Source organism: Meleagris gallopavo, chromosome 11, assembly GCF_905368555.1.
Source record: "Meleagris gallopavo chromosome 11, MGAL_WU_HG_1.1, whole genome shotgun sequence".
Classification (NCBI taxonomy): Eukaryota; Metazoa; Chordata; class Aves; order Galliformes; family Phasianidae; genus Meleagris; species Meleagris gallopavo.
In genome coordinates this window covers 7,604,117-7,628,839 of record NC_139414.1, presented here as the reverse complement: position 1 = coordinate 7,628,839, position 24,723 = coordinate 7,604,117, and the positions used below count along the sequence as shown (strand labels likewise).

General features: G+C 43.1%; 2 protein-coding genes across 2 annotated transcripts in view; both read left to right on the top strand.

The window, feature by feature from the left end:
* The window catches only part of SCG2 (secretogranin II), a 30,679-nt gene that overhangs the window by 22 nt on the left and 5,934 nt on the right, over positions 1-24,723 (top strand). The gene's annotated exons all lie outside the window — the stretch shown is intronic.
* On the top strand, positions 3-24,613 carry LOC109369446 (uncharacterized). Its single transcript, XM_085232513.1, has 4 exons — positions 3-2,626; positions 4,936-5,082; positions 18,678-18,798; positions 20,761-24,613. The coding sequence occupies exons 1-4, from the start codon at positions 2,586-2,588 to the stop codon at positions 20,911-20,913; spliced, it is 462 nt and encodes a 153-aa protein (XP_085088639.1). The 5' UTR covers positions 3-2,585; the 3' UTR covers positions 20,914-24,613.

Here is a 24,723-nt window from a genome sequence, read left to right as displayed (position 1 = left end):
GTTCTTTCTTTATTTCTTAGTGGAGTTGGGATATGCTTGGGGTGAGCTGGAGAACTGCATTGAAAGAACAATCTGACGAAGTGGCAAGAAAGGAATATTCTACAAAAAACAACAAAATGGGACTTGGGTGGGTTTGCAAGGTGGCAGCTGCATTTGGGATGAAAGAGGATTTTTTTCTGGTGTGTATTGTCTGTGATAAGGTGGTCTTAGTCCTTAAAAAAACAGCTTGGGTGATCGGTTTCTGTTTGGCAGGATTAAAACAAATTGGTAACGTTCTGCTGGCAAAAGAGGGAATGCAGAGGGCAATGAAATATTAGAAGTTATTTTAAATGTAATAATGAAATGTTGATATATTCTGACATTCCCATCAGGTCAATGTGGGGAAAACCCCAATATTTAACATGACAGTTCTGTCTGAAACGATGGAAATAAGCAGAGTGTCAAAAACGTTACGTAGGAACGTATACTCCAGTATTCATGTTTAAACCTGGCGTAAAAGACTGGACCTCAAGAAATCATTTTGTTCACCCTTCAGTCCCAGGCAGGATCAGCTGCCCTTCAACTGTATCTGGGTGATATTTTTCTGACTTCTCTATCAGCCTGTGGTGGAGATCCTAAAATGTTCCTGGACAGTCTGTCCAGGAGCTGAATTACCTGCCAGAGGGAACCCTTCCCAATGCCCCCACCCCAAGCTCCCTTTCCTGTAAGGTGAGCCCAGTACTTCTTGTGATAGCAAGACAAAGACAAGGACAAAGAAATCCTATTGCACTTCTTTGTGCAGCATGCTTTGAAAGGACTTTGTTTTGCTGCCTGCAACTTCCAGGTAACACTTATGGATCAGTGAGGTGGGTGGGCAGCTGTGCCTTCAGGGTGGTGTACCTCAGCTCCCATGTGTGAGCCATATTCAGCTGTGGCTTATGGTTGCTTGTCAGAAAATTGAAATAGGAACTGCAGTGATGGGAAGTGAATGTTAGTTGGGACCCAAGGACGACATTATGAGATGTGTGCAAACTTCAGGCCCACTAGGATTTCTTTGCTAAACGATTCTAGGAGGATGCTCAGTAGAAGAGATGACAGTGATTGTGGAGTGCTCTGCTGCCTGGGCTTCAAACAGACACCCAGAGGCCAGTTTTGTTGTGAACGTTCTAAAGTAATGTAAAAGTAATATTGATATTTATTTACTGTTTATTTATTTGTATAGTTCTATGTAGAAGAGTTGGGTGGTCTCTTCTGATAGCAGGCTGCCTGTAATGCTGCTTTTCATAGAGTCATCTAAAATAGCTTGAGATAGAAGGGACCTTTAATTAAAGGCCATCTGGTCCAACTCCCCTGCAGTGAACAGGGATACCTACAGCTCCATCAGGTGCTCAGAGCCTGGTGCAGCCTGACCTTGGGTGTCTTTAGGGGCAGAGCATCCACCACTTCCATGGGCAGCCTGTGCTGATGCTTTGCCACCATTATTGTAAAAAAAACTTCTTCCTTATGTGCAATCTAAATCTCCTCTTTTAATTTGAAACCATTTCCTCTTGCCTTATCACAACAGGCCCTGCTAATGTGTGCGTCCCCTTCCTTCTAACAGCTTCTCTTCAGGCACTGACAGGCTGCTCTCAGCTCTCCCCAGAGTCTTCTGTTCTCCAGGCTGCACAGCCCCAGCTCTCAGCCTTTCTTTATAGAGGAGGTGATCCATCCTTTCCGTGCACTCCTTCATCGTTCAGCCTGTTTGTGTGTTCCAGGTCATTTGCTTTGTTCATCCTCAGGCTTTCATGCCCAGCACTGGGGCCTGAGCCAGCAAGCAGGAAAAAGTGCACGTGGGAACAGGGCTGTACTGAGGCAGCATTCCCCAGCCCTGGCACTGCATCAACTGTGTGTGTGTGAGCCCTAATAGAGTACCTGTGGGGAAGGGACTTGGTGAGAGCAGAGTTCTGGCTCACAGTAGCACACTGGGGATCTTGGCATTGCTGGCCGTGAGCGGTGCTGCCCTGCAGCAGCCAGGAGCTGAGCTGCGTGCCTGCTGCCCGCTGCAGGCCAAGAGTGCTCCTGATCAGGCATGCCACTGCGGCCTGCACTCGGCCCTGGGTGCACAGCTAGCACAGTGCCTGGGTGGCAGTGGAGAGCATTACCTGGGCAGCTGCAAGAACTGTGCATCTGAGTGTACTTTGAGCACCTGGGGACAGGCCCAGCCCTGGAACTGTCAGGTTCTAGCAGGAGGCCTTATGCTGTTGGTTTTGTTTTGAGTCGGGGTCTTATGCACCAGCTTGCACGAGGAGGTATGTTTGATGTGTTGACCATCGGAGGGAGCAGGCAAAGCAGCAGAGATGACCCCTGGCCAAACAGCGTGTGCTTGGGAGGAAGCTCAGGCTGTTATGTTGAGACCTTTTTTTATCTTTTTAATGAAACCTCCTTCCTGCCATTTCAGAGGAGTGTGGAGGGTTTGACGTCATGTGCTGATGAGTCACTGCTTTTAACAGGCCAGCAAGCAGGGACTGAGAGAGCTGTCTGGAGCAGCTGCTCTGTTAATCATTCACAAAAAGCCCAGAGAAAGCTCAAGGGGAATGCTTGTGAATAATTAAATTTCTGTTTTCATTATGAAGACTCAGTTGATTTACCTGGATCTGCTAGAATCCAGGTACTGGGGAGTGAAGGGGGAGGACAGTGATCTCACTGATGTGTTGATATCCTTGTAAATAGCCTTTGGAGTCCTCAGTGTCAGTCAGGCATGTCTATGATTTAACAGTTTCATGCAAAGCTTATGTAATACAGCTCTCATCACCAGCTACTCTGTATCTATCTCTGTAGCTACAACCTGTTTGACAATATCTGTGTATTCTAGAGGAAGCAAGTGCCTTAGACAGGGCAAGGCGTGTATATTACAGAAAGACCAAAGATCTGCCGTATCTCATAGCCTGATGCTATCCACCATATGCATTCCCAAAGGAAGCAGAGCTGCCCAGGTTTGTTCACTAATGCTTCTGCTCACCTATGTCTTTCTTCAGGGGGTTATATGGGAGACAACAGTCCATCATTTCAAGTTAATGCTGATTCAGTATCTTGGAAGATTGCCATGATGAGCTTAAACTCCAGTTGCTGACATGCAGTGATCAGAGAGTTTATTAGGTTCAGCTTCAGAAGAGTAGGACTTATCTCCACCAGGGTCCAGGCTGGATGCATTCCTGTATGGTGAATTATTCACTGTTCAGCTCATCTCCATTGTTCAAGTGCTTTAGGCAATAGTTGCTGTCTTTTACTCAGGGATAGAATTAGATGAGCACTTTTACTCCCAAAGTAATCCCATTACTGAAGTGCACAGTAAAACCAGGAACACAGAGTGTTAGATTAACTTCACCTACACAATGGGACTGCTGGGGCAGCTAGGGCAGTGAGGTTGCTTGTGGATATTTACTTCAATTGCCTACAAGGATGTGAGTGGAAAGTTGCTATTCTGGCTGACATTGGAAGAATGGAGAAAAAAATATACTATGAAACCACTTGAGTCTGAAAAACCTTTCTGCCTTTGGGCATTGTTTTCATGGATTTATGATATCCCACTGATGTGTAGGCAGAAGCTGTTTTCAAGCTCCTATTCATTTTAAGCTCTGGAAAAACTGAAATACTGACGGATGTATTTCTAATAGATTAATGATGTTATATCTAGCTTTATGAATAACCAGAGATATTATGAGATTCAAAGCACCACAAGCCAGTGAGTCTGGGACGTGGGATAGAGCCCTGCTTGAATATCACAGCTTAAGGTGGTTATTTATGCCAGCAGGGGAAAATGTATCAGCAAGTCAAATCTTGCTTGTGGATGAAGCATATTTTGTATAGCATATGATAATAATGAAAGTCGTCTTTCAGAGCAAAGTTGGTATTGAAATGCTGTGGAACACTCAAAATAGAAGAAATCAAACAGGAACTTTTGAAGCATGGGAATAAAACAAAATCAAAAGGAGAAAATCAGTTAAAATCTAGAAAGAACACAGTTTATGAGGCCTCGTGTCAAATGTCGTGCAGCAGTTGACTCTACAAAAGATGCTTTTTTGATTTGCTTATTAAAGGGACCTACTGAAGAGTCACTGTTCCTGAGAAATCAGATGCGTTGCATAGTTAAATATCATTAAAAAATAAAAGTATCTCTATAAGATGTAGAGGCAAGAAAGCAATAAAACCTGAAGAGGTTATTAAAAGCCTCCCAGAGAAATTGCCCATGTGAGATACATTGCAAAACTGAGCAGCAATTAGCAACAAAAAATCTTTTGAGATGCTGAAGCCTGACTGTGTGATGCTGAGTTCCTTGGAGGCCTCTCTGTGTGGATGAAGGCACCTGCAGGCTTTGCTCTGGCTCATCAGGGCTGGAAGTATTCTCTGTGCAAAGGGCAGGCAGGTTTACAAACAAGCTTGAAAACTTCCTCCAGACACATTTTTCTCTTCTAATTACAAAGCAAGTGTAGTTTATTTTAAAAATAACCAATTCAGCCAGCCATTTAATCCTTTGCTCTCTGTACCCAGCAACAATGTTTGAGTTTGTCTGGAAAAATAATAACTGGAGAATGATTCACATGATTAGCAAGCTCCATCGTTGAGATGCAGGCCTGCCTGCTGCAGCTCTGCTTACTGGTCAGAAGAAGTGCTGCAGGAAAAAGCACAGTGCTTATAGGCCAGCTCATGGCCACCTCACTTCTGCCTCTTAGTTTTTGCTTAGGAGAGCTTGTCCAGACTCCTCAAACCTCTTGCCTCTCTGAGGCTGCAGTCAGTGCCTTACTCACACAGCAGATCTTGTAATGCCATAGTTTGTGTTGTATTTGTCATTAATAATAGATGGATTACTCAAAGGTTGCATTGCGACATTTCTATTCTTTGTTTCCTCTATAAGAACAGTTTCATAAGTTAAATTAAACAAGTTAAAAACTTTGAAGAGATGTTTCTCCAATGTCTTAGGATTTCTTCTGAGCCAGGACTGAGTTTCTTTTCCAGTATCCATTCTTGGTGTGACACCACCCCACATGATTTACAAAGAACTATATGTTATATGTCAACCAAGACATCAGATGACTCCAACGTGCCAGCTGTGAGCTACCATCACAGGTAAGGCACCAAAGGCCTGACCTTGGTGCAATTGCTGCCTAATCTTTGTTTCCCAAAGCTCAAAGGCATCCCCAGAGTCAGTCATGGTTCAGGCCATGTCTCTGCCCATGAAGATGGGGCACCCTGTTGCAGAGCATGGGTTGATGTGTGCAGTGCAGGGGCAGGGCTGGTGCTGGCTGGGGCAGTAGGGGGGCTTTTGGCCAGCGGTGACAGTGTGGCTGTGATCCTGCACCCAGCCCTGTGCCAGGAGTCTAGTCACTGTGGTGCATGCCTTGAGCATTTAACAAGACTAAAATTAGCTTTTTTGAGCACCCCCTGCTTTGTCAGCCTGATCCTTGCATGCCACAAGCACTGCTTCCCTATGCTTTATTACAGGAATTCTGCATGTTCCCATGAAGCTGTTCTGCATTTTGAGAGTGTGATAGTGTGTCTCCGAAGGGAGGCAAGGACGTGTCTGTCTTTTAGCTCCAAGCCTCCTGGAAAACAAGGTCAACCTGATTGTTTTTAGAACAGATGGCTTCCTTCCATGTAGTGGCATTTCCCTGGCTAAGTGGAGTCTGTCTATACATAAATATCAAATGCAGCTATATGTAGATTTATGAGAATACTAGAAAATTACAAGGTTGGGAGAATTCAGAGTTGCTGAAAAATATGACCATATGTATATTTTCAGTCAGCACTTTAAATAACTACTTTTCTTTGTCTCCAATAGGCATCTTTAAACTAAGCTAACCTAGCAGATGACAGGTTATCCTAGTCCCTCCTGGGAGAGGATTTCAGTGGAAGATGGCTGGAAGCAACTGCACGAGAAGAGCTTGATATATTCTGAGTCATGTCCCCCAGTGGAGGCAGGTTTCTGAGGCAATGTGAGCTCAAAAAGATCTAATCTGGATACTACAACAAGAGAATGGCTGTGGTGCATGGGTAATGAGACTAGAAAGAATGCAGGTGGATTAATTAGACACAAAGATTAATTTGCTGTTCCTGAGTAACCGCATGCTGCTGTCAGTTTTGCTTGATATTTTTTAAAGAATTCATAGCCTTGGCTTATACTGTGTTTAGTGGCTGTAATAGGAAATGATGGTGCCCCAAATTCATGTCTCTCTGTATTACAACACACTCGCGGAGAAGTGGGGAGTGACCTACATGCCGTATGCAGGAAAGGGTTGTTTCGGATTTGCTTTGTTTGTCAGGGTATTTCTGTGTTTTTCCGCGTCCCATAGAAATAATTCAGGTTGTATTAATCAGTTATTTCAAATAATATTATGCAGGAGAGAGGAAGACCGCCTGACCTTCAGAGGCCCATTCCTGTTCTATTTTCTGTAAGAATGTGGGTTGCGTCAGCTGGGACTGTGACTGATGGCAGGTACTTGCCTTTCTGTGTAGTGGAGAGAAACAGTACCCCTGGTACACCGTGGGGAGCCCTGTCTCTGCAGGGCTGGAGTCCAGAGCCCTTCCCTCCAGCTTTATTTCATTAACTCCTTTCAGAGAATACAGCAGGAGCATAATCCGATCACCTCGGAGTTCGGAGGAACTGGCGCAGGGTAGGACACTCCAGCTCAGTAAGGAGAGATGCTGCTCTGTGACTCATTTCCTGCAGCCAGCCACTGAGTCACTGTCCGCGTTTATTGCTAAGAACTACGTGAAAACTTCTGAATGGATTCCTGGGTAGCTGGTGTTCTATTGAACTTCAGATACAGAAGGAGGTACTTAAAGGCATGAGGGGGGGATGTTGCCTCCTCCAAAACCACGAACTTTGTTGAAGTAGGTAGAGATGTAGCGGCTAGCTTAACAGGGTGCAAGTTTTCTTTGGCCTGCAGGCCACGGCTGAAAAAAAGGACTGAAACACAAATACAAGTACTTCAGAAGGGTTTAAATATGAGCTAGAGGTTAAATGAATTTCATTTAAAGAAATACAGCTTCTTGTTTTGAGATGAAAACTAATTGAACTCAGTAAACCCCTGCATTCTTATCAAAATGACTCCTTTGATTGAAGCCATTCATAAATCCCAGGGAAAAAATACAAAAATAAGGTATGACAAGACTAAAGTGAAGCTAGATGCATCATTTATTTTTCAATAACTTTAGGATAGCCAACCTCAAAATATTGTATATTTTCATCTTTCTTCTTGTGAATTTGTTGTCTAATGCCATCTTTATATAGTGATGCAGTATGATGTAATATTCCTTCACCCAAATATAGTATTATACCAAAAGACTTGCTTAGATTGACTTGCCAGAAGGCAAACATTATGCACAGATCTACTTTTATGTCAGCATCCTTTCTACTTCCAGGTAGAAGTGATCTTGGTCATGAGAGTTGTTGACCATATATCTGACAGTATTCATCAGCCCACCTGTTACAGCAAAATAGTTTCTTTTGACTTTCTTGAGATCTAGTAAACATTCAGAGTGACAAAAGATCACCACTCCAGAGTGGTGGGCCAGTTCTGTTAGCCAAGTTGACAAAAAAAAACATAAATAGAATATAGGGCCTACTTTGGGTCCAGTCGTCTCACAGTTCTTGCACAGTGAATTCAGCCAGTGCTCCCAGTGGGGTCAGCAGTGACACATCATTCCTGGGCTGAATCTTGGGCTACTTATGATCTAGCCTTGCATGGCAGTAGTTGGCGCTATGGCAGAAAGCAGCAGGACTGCCTTGTCCTGTTGTGGATGCCTGAGTAGGCAGAAGGATCTGGTGCAGAGCTGGTGGCTTCATGGTCCTGTGCTTCTGGTCCTTGTGTTTCTGCTCCTGTACAGCTGTGGCCATCACAGCAGCCAGGAGCTCGGTTAGTTCATACATCATCCCATGTATGAAACACACAGACCACAATATTTAATGCCCTAAGTAGGCCATTATGTGAGACAGCTAAGAAATTAGGGAAAAACAAAGCAAAACCTGGCTCCAGAAAATCTGATTAGTGGTCTTTTTTTTTTTTTTTTTTTTGCTGGAAAGTGCTGGCAGCAGAAATATTTTGTTCTTGTTGATTCACAGAGATTAGCTGACACTAAATGACTGAAGCTGAGCTGGGACTGACTTGTATGTCTGATCTCCGTGTGCTCTGTCTGAAACAATCTTCATTTTTTTCCTGTGTGAGCTTCAGAGTTTTGTTCAGAGGCAAGTCCCTGAAACCTAACTTCCCAAGGAACTCATGAGTGGTTTTTCTGGATTTATTCATTATAGAGTGGATCCTTCGTTCCCAGTTTGGATGCTTATGAAGAATATATGGTCAGATAATTGGAGAGAATTGAGATTGTGTTACCAGCCCTCAGTAACCCATGGTGACTGATGCACTCTTAGTGTAGTTTGGCTTGTCTTTCCCGTGCAGCTGCTTGCTGCTGTCTGCACCCTCATTGTGACTGCCCTTCCTGAGGACAAGGGACCAGCCCTGAAGCCTGAAAGTAGCTTCTGAATTTCTGCACTCTTAAATTTGCTTTTATTGGTTGGGATATGTTATTGAAGTAAATTCCTAGTAGGATATTGAATATTGCTGAATGCTGGGGTTTCTTTCTCTTTTTGAGCTACGCTTTAATTAGTCCTCTTTTTTATCGTTTAAATCATATTACAATACTATGAATCAGTGTTTATTTTGGAAGAGGAAACTAAATCTATCAAAGCAATTAGAAAACTAGAGGCTTTTCTGAGCTGGTGAGCAGCCTTGGGCGGGGGGGTTGTTGCTGTTGCTGCAGACAAGTTTTTAGAAAAGTCTCTGGGTAAGATGCAGATCATTGCCACAGCCCTTGCTGACAAAACATGCCGTAAAAGCAGAATCCCGTTGCTTAGCGACTTACAAGAGATGATTAACCCTTTGCAGCACGGGCAATCATTCGCCTATAGGATGACGTGCAATTATCACAAGGGCAGGATCATACAGTGACAGTAAAGATGGAGTAAAAAGTGACTAAAAATAATCAGAGGTTATGATATTTAACAGTACTGCCAGTATTTTTTCATATGACATCAAGCATTTCTAGAATTTCTGCTTGGTTTAAAGACTGACTCTGTCTTGATACTGCCCATGCACAGGAAGCCTTAAAGCAGAGAGTGGTAGTGACAGTAGGTAGGGAAGTTCCTCACCTCTCATCTCCTTCCAGTGCAACAGGGAAATTCTGAAGACCATTTCAGGCTAAAATACTCTCCTTTTAATTAAAAGCAGTACTAATCTCTGAGGTTGACGGGCTGAAAAATTTCAATTTCCTTCTCTGAAGAGGGCCTAGAATTCAGTAAGAGTGGATAAGCAGGAATGTTTGGGTGTGTGGTGGTTGTGCGCTGCGGTGCAGAAGTTTTCTATATGTTGTCACTAAGATGTTCCAGCACTTGAGTTGATAAGTTCTTGAGATGTGATCACTTGGACAATATTCATCTCATCCAGCTTGAGCTGTCTTAAAAATGTGTGGAGTCTAGACATCTATAGGCAGAGCGAAGGGAGCAGTTGCACTGGGTAATTCATTACCCAGTCTCTTTTCAGCACATCCGGGGTGGGCTGGGCTGCCCTGGTTTGCCCCTTTGGAAAGCAATGTAGAAAGACCAGTTTGTGTTGTGGCCTGTGGGGAGTGCTGGGTGAGAGGAACACAAGCCTCTGATTTTAGCAGTATCTTGTGTGGCATTATTTCCACAAGGATGATTTTCTAGTGTTCAGTATGCTGCTTAATAACAGTGAAACAGGGTTTTCAACTGCCGCTGTGGAAAAACACTCATATGGGAACAAAGGTCAAGGCACAGACAGAGGATTTTAAATTGCAAAGGCCTGCCTTTGTGAAATTAACCAGTAATAAAGTCGAGAATTGCCCTGAAGCAAGAAACACTGAGTTTCACCTCTCCCCCTTGTAATTTTGCAGCCGCAGCAATTAATTTCTGTAACTATTGGCCCCAGTTCTGGTAGCTGCAGAATAGATTGGGGCTGTTGGCTGCTGAGAACAGTTGCTGCATACACATTAAGCATATATGTGATTGATGGACTTTGTGCATCATCATCCCCAGCGCTTTTGTGTATTTGCTGCCATTAATGGAGAAAATTATCTTAGCTAGACACAATTCGTATTTGAAAGCGTGAAGATTGCATGCTCTTCTTGTTTGCTGAAGGGTTAACTGTGACCTTAACAGAGATGTAGAATCAATCCAGATGACAACTTGCTGTGAACACAGCCTTTCCTGCTGTACATCTGAATGCCATCCCTGTATCTCACTGTCTTTGGTCAGTATGATTTTGTATGGTCCTAGCAGGGCAAACACAGAAACTGCTGGAGAGCTTGTTATCTTGTTTCACAAACGTGTTCACCTGATGCATTTAAGGCTTTCAAGCTCCAGAAGGCACCCAGTGTGACAAACAAGCCGAGTGCAGGCCACTTGGTGTTTTGCAGCGCAGCTTTTCTTACAAATCTCCATGCCACTGCGAGATCTCTAGGGAGATTAACACTGTAACAGAGGCACAAACAAACGCAGATATTTCTGAGTTGTTAGCCAGATTTTTTTACTGCTGTTTTGAACATACTCTCTTAACTCACCAGCAGCAAAAAAACTCCTACCTCTGATGTCTGAGCTATTTTCCTTTAGCTAGTGCAAGTAAGGAGACACAGCTTGCAAATTGGGATGTTGTGGCATTTCACTAGAATGGATGGATTCAGCCTGTCTGAAATGCAGTTTCTCCTGGAGCATATCAAGAGAAAATAGCCATCTATCTTCCCTTCGTGCTTGCTGCTGTGTCACAGAGAGGGACAGAATGCATTATTAGCCCAGCCTTGTACCACTCCTTGCATGAATCAGTCATGCGAGTTACAGTTCTTTGGTTAGGAACTGGTAATCCTAGGCTCATGCATGTTTGTTTTAGGGCAGAGAAGAGCCAGGGGAAGTGTGAAATAAATGCCTATGTGCAAAAAAGTCCAACAACCTGTTTGTTCCGGAGGAGAGACAAGAATTAAAATATGTTTCCTGGGGATTAGGAGGGGAAGGGCCACAGTTCCCCACACTCTCTGGTGAGAGAACAGCACCTGCAGTCCTGCTCCTCTCTCCCCGGTCACTGAGACTGGAAATGGAATAAATACCCAATGCATTAAATTCTAGTCATGAGAATGGGGAAATAAAAGTCAACTAATCAAGAAATTATTGATTTTTTTTTTTAATTTGTTCTTGATTAATATGTAGCCATCCCTTGCCATGCTTGAATACACTTGCAAACACAAAATGTGAGACAGGCAGTAAGGAGTGACTGAACTCATTTTCACATTCTTTAATTGCAGCAAAAAGTATACTGTCTGTTGACCATATCTGATGTGGAAGGTTTGCATGCCCAGGTGTTCATCACGAGGGATGGATATGTGATTCCAGGTGAAGCTGTTGCTTTCAGTGCTGTCAACAGTGAGCCCTGGGGAGCTTGCTCTTTCAGTCAGATGACAGCTAGTGACAGATTTCTTAATATTTGTTACAGTGTTGATGCCTTTAACTGTATAGCACATCAGGAGAAAAAGATTCACTGTTCTGATTCAGCTGTACCTGGCCTTTTCGTTCTCACCATCTTAGCTTAATGGGGTAGCTTTTAAATGTAAAGCCTGTGACATGAGATTATTTAATTAAAATGTAAACAGCTGTATTTTGAATTCATCATGCTTCAGAGCTAAAATGAACTTTAATGCCATGATGCTACAGAACCCAGCAATTTTTACAAATATAACTTCAGTACAAAGTCACAGAAAGCTTAACTGTCCTCAGGCACAGCACAGGGGGCTATTCTGCCACATTTTTCAAATTTTTATGCTTTATTTTGTGCAGTTTTCTACCCTTTAAGTTGTTTTCCCTCCTACCCGCTCAGAACCTAATGAAAATGTTATGCTATTTTTTGATGGTAAAGAAGCCTCCCAGTCTTAAATGCTTAACCCTGTGATGGAAGTAGAAACTTCGCTCTTCTGCAGAGAAGGAAACCAGGCACTGGGAGGCCTACTGATCTGAAGAAGTCCCTCACAGAAATCCACAGCAGACTGAGGGAGACATGTTTGTGGTTGCCCTCCTGACACGCCTCGAAGCCTTGCTCTCAGATTTGCTATTTGAACTTGCACGTAAGTTATCCCTCATGCTGGAAGCACGGCTGTTACTAGGAATGTGCCCCGTGTCCAATCAAAAGGCAACAAGATCCAGAAAGAGAAAACCCATGAGTTTGGATGAATATGCACTAGTTGCAGAGTGCTGTTTTTTCCACTCAGTTACAGATACCTCTGGGTGCCCATGCAGACTGCAGCTAACATGGTGACTTGACAGACTGCTGCTGTGCTCTCCCAGTAGCACAAAGCAGAGCCTAGAGTCCCATCTTAATTTCACTTAAGAAATAGCAAATGGTCACTGTGTCTGTAAATCTCCATCAACTTTTTTATTCTCAGTGACTGGGTAAAAATCTTGCTGCATTTTTTGTTATAGAGTAGAACCTACTTTCTATCTAGGGTCTTCTTGCGGGCTGTCAAGTGCTAGCAGAGACCAAAGAAAGGCAACTCTTTGGCAACTCAGTTTCTTTCTGCTGGCATAGAGATTACAGTGAAGGGGTGTCAGGTAGTCACAGATGTTTAAGACTGTTGGCCCCTTGCACTCCTTAGTTTCTTCAAAGTCTCCATGTGAGGCCCTTGGCTAGAAGACGAGTGAGTGTTGATTAAGAACAACCCAGATTTTTGTCTTAATAATTAAAGAGCATGTGCTGTTTCTTCACAGAGGTATTTCAAGGCCCCTATAAACTTAGATGGTATTACAATACAGAGCCTGGAGACAGTGTTTTGCAACCATTACTCAGAGAATTAGGTAACTTTTTATGGATACTAAAGCCAGCTCCATTAACAAGGCTTACCTGTCTGGTTTTGAGAAATTTCTGGTGGTGGTGGTAGAGGCAATAGTTGATAGTTATGATTCTGTCTAAAAACTGATTTTTATTCTATCAAGAGGTAGAAAATACTTTGGGATGATGTTATAGTATTTCCTAGAACATAATTCCAAGAAAGTACATATGTAACAAATGCTAAATAATGAGAAGGGGATTCTATCAGCAGATTAAATATATAATTGCTATTGAGGAAGATCAGAGTCCCAAGGAATACATGACTGAATTTGATAGTAGACAAAGATGGTCATAGAAACCAAAAGTCTCCCAGTTACAGATATTCAGTGCTCTTATTGTGATCTGGACCACCTAAATCAGTCTGATGAACATTACCACTAGTTTTGAAGTGCTTTTTGACACCTTAATCCATATGAGCACTTTTATTTTCCTGATCCATTTTCAGAAGCATGTAATAGCGAAGTGTTTGTCTTCAGATGTTGCAGAGGGTTTTGTGTCCCGGGATCCTGGCTATAGCTCACAGCTTGGAGCACAGATAATACCCAATAATGAGGCAGTGTGATGTCAGATACAATGGCATGGGTTATTTGTAGAGAACAGCTGATTTAGTTTCTTTCCTTCAGTCCCTGAATGATGTACTGTGAGGTTTTGACTGCCAGAGATCTGCGTGTGTGAAATGCCAATGATTGTTTTATGCAAATGGGTTTCATGCTCTGGATTGCCTATAAGCAATTCAGGGAAATTATTTCTCATTATTTGCCATTTCAGCTGAGTGAAAGGCCTTGCAAGCTACAGAGCATTGAGTCTGATTCCTGAACGAACAGCTTTCAGATTCGTGTGGAGCACACAAGATGGCCTTTTAGTAGGGCTATATGCACATTCTCCACACAAGCCCTGATGAAAACATGTTTCTCGTGCTTTCCACTTCTGCAGTGTGTTCTTGCTGGTGTTTGCTTATCACTTGCAAGGAATGGGAGTGTTGCCTGGTCTGTCAGACAGAGCGCTGTGGGTGCTTCTTGGCAGCGTGTCCCTGCTGTAGGTTTGGGAACCGCTGGTACAGAAGCGGGCGGTCGGTGCTGTGCTGTCCATGGTGCTGCTGAGTCGGGGGAGCGACCAACTCGGTTCTGAGGGTGCTGCTTCAGAGGGGGGAGTGCGAGAGGGTAATTCATTTGTGGCAGTCGTAGCTCTAAATAGGAAATGATTAATATTTCATGATTATCTTTCTGTAAGGCATGGGTCTTTGGAGAATGCATCAGTCTGACTTGCTTAGAGAATTATTAGAGAATGATCCTGCCTTACTTAGCTTCAAATCAAAATGTAGTCAGGCAGTGCATGCAAATATCCTTATATTAAATGAGAACTCTCTGGCTGTCTGACTAATGCTCTGCTGTCAATACGTCAGTAAAAAGTGAACACTTAACTTTTAGAAATTTCTGTTTCATTCTCCGGTCTTACAAGTCAGCTGTCTTTTTCTCTCCACTTGATCTAAGTTTTACAAAAGGAATAATGAAAAACTCTTCTATGAGATCATGAATGTTAACCAATCACATAAATTGCAGCATCCTTGATTCTGATGGAAGCTGTTCTATTTTTTCTTATTTATTTTTTACTTTTCTTGAGTCATGAGCAAACCTTAAAATACAAGAGCTGCACAGAAAGCAATACCTCCTATTTTAATATGTGAGTCCATGATATCAGAGGCAGATGGTGGTGGTATGGCAATAGAGACTGAACCTTTCTTCCAGTATTCCACTACATTTTGTTGCCGTGTGATAGATGGCAGCAGAGGGGAAGTTTGACAAAATGGTGTCTGACATGGAAGTGCATATGAAGCAAAGGGGTGTCACCGAGGTAGTGGGTGGTGTGTTTCAGCAGTGGCGACAGCAGATCATCTCCACTGGTACTAATTTTGATGAGTATGAGATGCAGGCTCTTGTTCATCCCTGGTGAAAATGCTGAGCTAATGCTAGTGAGTTTGTTGGAAAAAAAAGCAGATGAGAATTTGCTCTATGAAATAGTGTTATTGTGCTCTTTGTATCCATTGTCGTTTCCATGGTAATGAATAAGTGGCAGTACTTACAGAGTGACCTACGTATTTCAGGACTGTTTTTTAAGAAAGACTTACGGCATATTGTAGCAGGAAGCTGTTATGCACCATCAATCAGCATGGAAAAAAAAGTGGGACAGATTCCTACTTAGGTGTATAGGTTCTATTCATTAATCTGACTTAAGCCAGACCAGAGGAAATGACACAAAAGATGATGTGTATTCCCTCAGACTATTGTAATGGCTTAATCCTTGTGCAAACAGCAATACTGCAATATAAATAATTCACGGCAGATTCTTCTGGTCCTAATCAGTGTTTCATTTTCTTGGACACAGTAGAAAAAACTACAAAAACATGATAAAAAAGAATTAAGATTGCAGAGAAATTAGGTGTTAAGAAGTGTCATCATTAAGGTGGTCTGTGAGATGTGGATTTTACTACCCTCACCCCACATCCATGCACACACTATGCTTGTTCTTAATTACATTCACATCTACCAATTTCATTTATACAATGAAGTGGATATACATAAATAAGTGAAAAAAAAGTACTGGTTCTTTCTAGGATGCTATTATGATTAGAATCTGTTTTCTGTCATAACTGTCTCAGGTTTTTAAGAGCTGTCTATAGTCTCTGAGGCAGAAAGGTGTATGTGGGAATGCAAGACAGTTCTATACTCATGCAACAATTGTAAATAAGTTTTGGAAAGAAATGGTTTGCCATTCTTGAAATTCCTTGAGAGCTCACTGAGACATAGGGTCATCCCAGAAATTTCATCTTCATTATCAAAGGATTCAAAAACTTAAAAACAAACAAACAAAAAACAAACAAAAACAAAAACAAAAAACCAAAAAACAACTTTTGTCTAAAAAACCCCAAGCACCTAATAAAATAATGCCTTTGAGGTACGTGTATTTTTCTGTAGGTTCAAGTAAACTTATCTGATGATCCCTCTTTTTTAGGCTGATATGTCAAGCAAGACTTGCTCAGCATTATTAAAATTCATATCGCTTTATGAATTTAAGACTTAAATCAGCACAATGCAAAATATGAAATCAAAAGCTACTCTGTAGGTCACAGTAGACTTCAGATAATAAGCAATATTACCATGGGAAGATACCATATTTACGAGTGAATTGTAGGTACCAGCAGAGATGTTGCTTTCAATGATCCATGTGGCAATCAAATTTGCATGTTTGTTTTATGAATTGAGTGCCTGAAAGATATTATCTGTTGGTGGGGTTTTTTTTGTTGTTGTTGTTGAGATTCTTTCTCTTAAAGTGTCAATTGTGGCAAGAGCACTGATTGAACTGTTTTAATGATTATGAGTGAGGTTTTGTTTTGTTTTGTCTGGTGCCATTGGCACAGAAAAGCCTCTGCAGTTCTTCTTTGTTTCCAAGTTGACGCTGTCTTCATGCTGCTGTCAGTACAGTCTCTGTTACTTTTGACAGCCATGGTTCAATGTAAAACTAGAACTAAGAATATTCAATTGTATTGTAAATCTTAGCAAAAGGCCATTGTTCATCAAACCCTGACTTCTCAAAACACATAAGCATGTTTTTATTTTTATTAAGACAAATGAGTTTGGTTTTATGCATCTGAACCATGTACTGCCAATCCTCCTGTTTTAACACCTTTTAAAAACAAATAAATGGCTATAATTTGGCTGTTTGCTTCATGGATAAAAATCAGGGAAAACTGATGTTTTGTAAGTGTGTGGTGTATGGATTGTTGTGTATGGATTCAATCCTAGGAGCAGGTTCTGCATTTCTGCTTCCTTACAAGTTAATTATGCTGGGATTCACTCTGTTATGCTTCTCACATGAATTTATTTTACCTAAGATTTCTCTTATATTGTAAGCCTCATTTCATACATTTAATATCACTGTTTATCAGCTTAATTACCACCCCACCCCTTTGGCACAGATCCTGAAAGTGAGACTCAAGATTCCTGCCTCAGCCCTTGGACCATCTGCTTTTTCCAGTTCAGATACGCTAGATGTAGTCTCCAGAGGAGCTTTCGTTTTCTCAGCTGCACTGGCTGGTATACTGCAGCTGCATCCAGGAGAACCAAGCCCTTTCTTTCTCTTCCCAATGTCTACCATGTCTCCTTGGGTTGCAGTTCTTCCTTGACATTTCTTCTGTGCAACAGTTGACAAAAACCTCCCTGCATGGTCAATAATCCATTTAGTTCATCAGGCAAGATCTCCAGGGCCAGATGGTATCTGGTCTTTTGATTCAGCTTTGAGATGTACTAGTGGAAAACCACAGGCAGACAAAAGCTCCCTGTTGACTACATATCTACGCAGGAGCACACGCAAACCACGCTCTAGGTAACACTGACAGTAATTCATTGCAGTGCTTTGTGACCTGATTTTAAATAGCTGCAACAAATTGTTTTTGCCTTGAATTACAAATAATTTATTTTGGGCAAACCAGGCCACTTTTATGGGATCCAGCATCATGCCAAGTGTGGTAGGTACAGATGACAGGATGCCTGTCCTTCTCTGGAAGGTAGCTGCTAAGTCCCTGAGGGATGCAGCTCATGTTTGTGAGCTGCTCCTGGCTCTGGACTCCTCTGTGCATGCAGACCTGTTGCTGGGGGGATGGCTGTGGGTGCTGGCTGCAGCATAAGGTTGCAAGACTGCTCCAAAAATCTGGTGCTATAAGTCTGGTGGGAAAGACAGCATGCTGACCCAGACCTTCCCCCTCAAGAGATCATCACTGAACACTGGGATGTTTTAGGAAGGCAATTTCCTAGGATAGTGAAATAGAAGAGGTAGAAAAATTACAGCAGTATGTGTAGAAAGGGAGAGGCCTGGCTCCCATGAGCAGCTCTGGCTCTGCCCCTGCCTGCTGTCCCTCACCTGGGGAACCTGCTTGGTCTTGAAGCTGCAGGATGTGGAATAAGGATAGAATTGGGGAAGATACTGCCAGCATCATGTAATTCAATGTCACTACCATCAGGCAAGGTCAAAATAATATTACCTAAGTTCCTATGCTCACTGATGCCTGTGGCAGCAAAAGCCAGTTTTCCCTACTCAGTTCAAATGCCCTGTGTGAAGGCTTTTTCAGAGTGAAAGATTCTCAGCCAGGGCTCTTTCAGATGGAAGCCAATAAATCCTTCTGGAGAAATGCATTTCCTGCAGCCAGAGCCTTGTTGGCAGATTCTGACAGGCCAAACACGAGTATACAGCATCTGTAGAGTTTATGCTTTATTTTTAAGTGTATCCAGGAGAAAATTTCTGGAATAAGGATGCTGCAGATTTGGGTTGAGATTGTGCAGATTTGGGATTGTCTCTTTAATTTCACTTTTGAATCGCATTGCTATCCTAGCATCAAAGCAGCTGTTTTCATAACAAGCCTTCTGTCACATGGACACAAATGGTTCGAGTACATTACATTCAATTGGAAAAATTGCTTAGGTTTAATATTTTATTAAAAAAAAAAAAAAAAAAAGCTGTGCTAATCTCTGCTAATACAGAGACTATGCTGTCCCTCTTCCCTTCTATATGTTCCATTTTTAAATGCTACTTCTCCATTATGAGGCAAGAAAAATTGCCTTTGATCGTAGAGTCTTATTTTGGTCTCGATTTGGGAGTGCCCAGCTATGCTTGTAGTCATAAGCTGTCTGCACTCCTATTTAGATGAGATGGTGGAAGGACTGCATTCTCACTGGGCATTTGTCTCTTCCTGAATTTATTTGTTTTTGGAGCCTTTTTCTCCCTGAATTATAGGAGGCATCGATGCTGGGAGAGCATTGCAGTCTCACTGCCGTTCTTCAAGATCCTACAAGGAAATCCTGATCCATGCTTCACCCTTCTTGGGATTCTCCGTGCCCCTTACAAGTACAGAAAGGTAAGGATGGGTCATCTGCCCAGCACAGAGCACTCCCAGTCCAGTGCTGGTCTCCCAACCTATGAGCAGGCAGTGGCACAGGGCTTGGCAGAAGAGTAAGGCAGCAACCTGGGACTGGGAAGGCACTTAGCAGCCACGTGTGGCACACAGGCAGGATTTCCCTAGGGAAAAATTGCAGCATTTTCTCCTAATTATATGGATTTTACTTGCCAGTCAAGTCTCTGATAGCTGAGAAAAATGCAAGACTGCTATCTAAAACAGCACAGAGGTCCAAGGCAAATGTTCTTCCCAGCTTGCAGAAGTGTTACAAGCTGTCATTTAGCTCTCAGCCTGCTTGGAGAACTGATGGCAATGCTTGTATTTTGATTTCTGCTGGGGAAGAGCAGCGTGCCTAGCACTTATCCCTAGCCCAAGAGAGCGTTAGAGGACCAAGTGATAGCAAGAAGCGCTTACTGAATGTTCACAGTGCTGTATTGGGGGGGAGGAGTCCCAGAAAAAATATTTCTGGTTTACCACCAGGGATAAATGCTGTATTCTCCTGATGATTATTATTAAACATAGTCATTTCTGAGGCGTATTAGGATGCTTTGTGTCCAGATTTCCAGCTGTACCCATCCCTGGGGTCCCATCCCACGTTGGGATCAGTAGCTTGCCCACGTGCACTTTTGCGACATGCCTGTGGTGAGTTATCTGCTCCTCTTTGCTGCTCAGAATGTGCTTCCTGCACACCTGGTAACAGCATTAAACCCTCACGGACGAGGGAATTTCTGTGAGGTGACAAATTTGCTGTGCTGACATTCTGCCTGCCAGGACACACTTGCTGTGATGCTGGCCAGCTCTCCCTGGCTGTATATCCTGAAATACAAAGTCAGTATGGCCCAGCCCCAAAATGTAAGCCCTCAGCTTTAATGCTGATGGTACCAGCTTGCAGCACATGAGACAATGTGAATTTATGTTCTCTCTTTACTGTGAGTACTCCAGTTTGTTTTGAATTAACCTTTAAGTTAATATACAGATAACTGGACACGTCATGAAGTGTTACTGCCTTATCCACGTGAGATAATTTGGTGGTTTGGGATCTATTTGCCCTCTCGTGGGTAAAAGTTTTCCTCAGGGAGAAATTCTATACCATTGGCTCTGTGCTGTGCTTTGCAGTAAGGTTTTTTTTTTTTCTATTTTTGTCACATTCGTGACTAAATGCTATATTTGGTTTTGACCCAGCTCTGTATAAATTTTTGTAGGGGTAGAGCTGGAACATACATAGGCACACACTAGGCAAAGAAGGACAGACCTATGGCCACAAAAAATGCTGTAATGGCACCACGAAAACTAATAATGCTTGCAAAGACAGTGCAAGAGAACATGGTGATAACCTTTTATGACAAGGAAGCAGAGTGTGGCTTATTGCTCTCATAGCTTTAGCAAATAGATTCTTGCTTCCGCTGTTGCCAAAGCATCCATTGCCCTAATGGCTTGGGGAGGAGGATGTTTGCCTCTATTAGGTGTGCAGGTGTGTGACTTTATGCTCTGAGGATGGATGGAGTCTCAAAAAATGAGTAAGAAAAAGGAGGGTTAATGGGTGGTAATTTTGCTACTCGTTTCTATCCTGCATTGTCAGACAAGTGAGCAGGTAACAAAGAAGAGGTGTTCTGCCAGAGTCAGGGAGATCCAAAATCACAGAACTTTTCTGTGTTTGTGAGTGATTAACACAAAAATTAATGAGGCTTTGATGTAATTAAGGGATAAAAATGGCTTAGCCCCAAGATTGTGAAGATTCTATAGAGCAGAATTGCTGAGATGATTTAGCAAAGGATTAAATAATGTAACTAATCCCTGTGCACAGCTGTGAAATTGCTTCTATCCATTTATTTGAAATGAAAAGTCACAAAAACAGGTGAGCATACTGCTGTGGCTGTAACTTAGTTCGCTCCTGCATACTCCCTTTGTGTTTTCTCGTGCCAGATTCCATGGCCAACCAAAGGCCATTTTGGCCAGCAGACACCAAGACCGCATCGTGTCCCTCCGCAGCAGCAGCACCCTGTGAGCTGGCTGTGCTCTGACCCTGGGGAGCCCCAGCTGTGCGGTGCTGTGGCCTCTGCTGCCTGGATGCTGTGAGTGGGAGCTGTGCTGCCTTCTCTTCCTTCTCCCACTTACAATATGTGGGCCCTGCCTCCTTTGGACTCCCATCCTCTTAGGTCAGGCCTAGCTCCTTGCAGCAGCTCTGAAGCATCGGGAGGTGCTGGGTAAGTGATCTTGCATGGTCAGCCCGTAGGTGACACACAGCTGGGGCAGTGCTGCACCCTGAGCACCCTCTGTGCCTGCTCCCAGGTGCCAAGGAAAGCAGAGCCTGAGCCATGCTAATTAAAACTCTTCTCTTAGTGCTCTTTGGCAAAGTGCAAAGAAAACCTTTTTTATCCTCAGTGACTAAAAATAAATCCTATTTTGGGTTTAAGAAGGAGCCGCATGACTAAAACGAGCCGTTTGGTTTCATTCATGTTTGCTGTCTATTAATCCGTTCTCTTCACCCTCAGCAGAGTATGACTCAGACTTTCTCATTGTCTTCCTCCCTCACTATGTGTGTTTTGACTTTAAATCCTGCCGGCTGACGCACGCAGAGCTGACACCACGACAGCTCGATCCAGCCGGCTCCCAGCAGACTCCTGATCTTCACCGGCTGCTGAACGTAACACCCTGCCTGCTCTGCTGGTATTTTTACAGCTAATGTTGGTAAGCAGATGACACAGGCTGGTGAAGATCCTTGAAACTCCACGGGAGGAAACGCATGAGTATGTGTGTGGGAGAGGCCTGCAGATAAAAATACTGTGGCGGCTATGGGAGAAGACACGCCTCAATCTGTTGGTGGGTTGCTATTCTCGTTCATGGTAATAGAAGTGGAGGCTGCACTGGAACAAGTACAGCAGTAGGATCTTTCCCTGTTGATTCACTTGCTGCCTTCCACTCTCCCTCCGGTGTGGCTTCTTGACTCCTCTCCCACCAGAAGCAATGGCCAACCCAGCTCCAAGTCTTCCCATCACCCGCCAGGCACTCAGCACCCCCAGCACTGCGGAGCCCCCATTTTCCTTATGCCATTATCTCTTCCCCTTCCAGTTTTGCTTATGAAATTTGAACCACTTAGCATGGACTAAATTTAGGGAGGCATAAAGTATTTGCGTACAAATACACTTGATTTTCCAAGTGTGAAAAATAAGCACGAAATAACAAGTCTAATGTTGGACTTGAGAGGAGGTCAAGTATTTTAATTTTAAAATCCTTTAAAAGAATCTGTATCTGTGATGATGGATGAACTTTTTTTTCTGATGGAAGAAAACCTCTCCCTTCTCATTACAGTCAGAATACATGCAGATAATCAAGTCAGATGAAAGATGAATTCCAAATATGACGATAGCTCTTCTTTTGTAAGAAATGCCACATAAATGAGTTGTAAACTATTTTTAGTTGCTACTGGAAACAGAGCTAGGGGGAAAATAAATATTGACAAAACCCTGCTTTATTTTTAAGCAGTTACTGATTGTCCGGTGGCACCAATAAGGTGAGAAGAGAGCTGAAGCTGAAGCAAGTGGTGTAAGCTGGTCTGGGCTTAGAGAACAGAGGCCTAACAGCCCAACAACATTATTCCTGCATGGCTATAGCCATCCCCATTGCTGCTTCCCTTCACATGGGCTGGATAGAGGCAGGGCTCGGGGTCCCTGAACAGGGGCAGCAGTGGAATCCTTGTGACTACCCTTCTGCTGGGGCTGAGCATGAGGACACTGAGCCCACCTTACCTTGTCACCAGCCAGGAGCATTCCTGACACAGCTCCTCCAAGCTGCCTGGCTTCTCTTTCTGTATTGGTTGTAGTGGTGATGGACATCAAGATGAGTATGGCAAAGCAGAAGGGCTGGATTCCCCCTGCCTCTACTGGCTGCAGTGATGGTCCTTCCTGCAACAATGCCTTGGTTCTTGCATATAATGGAATGAAATCATGAACATGTAGAATTCAGGTTTGATTAACTTCTAGCTTCTCATGACATGCAGCTGCGTAAGATAGAGCATGTGACAGGGCAAGCCACTCAGAGCAAATGCCATTTATTACTGCTCTCTTCCCAGGACACACAGGAGGATGCAATATGGTCAGAATGAATTCAGAAAAAAAAAAGATTGCCAAGCTCCTATGGCTTAGAGGTTGATACTGAGCTGGTTCTAATGCAATTACCTAAATTTCAGAGATGCTGTAATGTGATCTTACTCTTCCTTAAAATGCCATGGAATTTCTAATGACAACACAGATCAAATTTTCTGTTTCGTGACTCACTCCAAGGAAAAGGAAGCAATGCACTCAATATGAAAAAAAAAAAAAAAAAAAAAAAAAAAAAAGCAAAAAGGTACCTTCATTAAGGCCCTCCTTTTAAGCCTATGTGAATCTGATCATCAGCACAATGACCATGTGAAGTTCAGGTTTTTGACAGCCCAGTTATGGATACCCTTCTATAAATTCTATCCACTGAAACCAAAATATCCATGCAGAGCAGAGCTAAGCCAAGCATCTGCCTGCCTTCACATGCTGCAAATCTCAAGTGAGCAGTTAAGGAACAGAGGAAGGAATTGTGCTGATGTGCCAACTAATCAGTGTGGTATGAAAAGCATGCCAACGCAGGAGGTCGGGGTGGAGGGATGGATGGGGACAGCACGATGATTTCATGTGAAAGAACTTGCTAGATAAACGTCGGGATTTTGGTCGTGGAATGCATGAAAAAGAGTCCATTGGAAGCACATGCAGAGGTACAACAGAATTCTTGACATTCTGAACTGAACATTTTCTTCTTTCTTTTGTTTTTCTTCTCTTCACGATGACTGTTTTCTCAGCAGACCAAGAAATGCAGCACCAGCTATGTCCACCTGCAGGTGCTGAGGGTTTTGCACAGACACAAGATGGCCTTGTACCTTCCTGGTAGCTCCATGTGTGCTGAGGAGAGGCTGCCTGACCTCCAGTTCTGCCACAGCACACGCAGCCAGGGCAGTCCTGTTGGCCGTGCACACAGCTGCTATGAATTCTACCTTGCTGTTCTTCTGTCAGTTTAATTTCGTAACATTTACTGCTTTAGAAGGTACATTCATCCTAGGGTGTTGGTGGTTTTTTTTTGTTGTTGTTGTTGTTGGGTTTTTTTTTTTTCCATTTTGTGCTGCAAAAGGTCAAAATTGTCAGAAAAGATTTATTCTGGGGGAAAAGGAGACCCATTAAAAGCCAAGGTAAAACCCTTTCTGGAACAGAAAGGAATGAGCCTAAGCTGAAGAAATATATTCCACGCCATGCCTCCTGATTTATGGCAGAGGTATTTGCTCACCATACCGATCACACATGCAACTGCTGCCCTTTGCACAGGCAGTGCTGAGGACGCACCATGACCCACAGGCAGTGCCTGGGGACTGCGGAGCTGAGAGTCCCCGTGGGGCCACTGCTGGCCTCGCCTGCACCCGCTGTCCCAGGCCGTGTCCCTGTGCTGTCACATAACCGTGCTACAACTCGGTGTCTCTTAAAAAATCCCCACCGAGGTAGCTGCGTGCCAAACTTCACCCTGGGCTGCCTGGCACGCACCCGTCCTTGCAGCGTGGCTCACACCCATCTTCGCATTCATCTCACTATTTATTCTTCATCCCTTCTTTTCCTATTTTTCCCCCTTTTCTTTAATTTTTCACATTTTCGGTTTTTTTTTTCTTTTTTTCTTTTTCTTTTTCATCTTTCTCCTCCTCCTTTTTCTAACCTTCATATTTTTCTTTTCCCACATTTTTATCCTTCCTTTCTTTTTCCCTTTTTCCTCACGTTTCTTACCCTTCTTTTCCTTTCCCCTATTTGCCCCGCCCTACTCCGACCCCCCCCTCCCCTTTTCTTTTTTTTTTTTTTTTTCCCTTTTCGTTCTTGTTTTTTA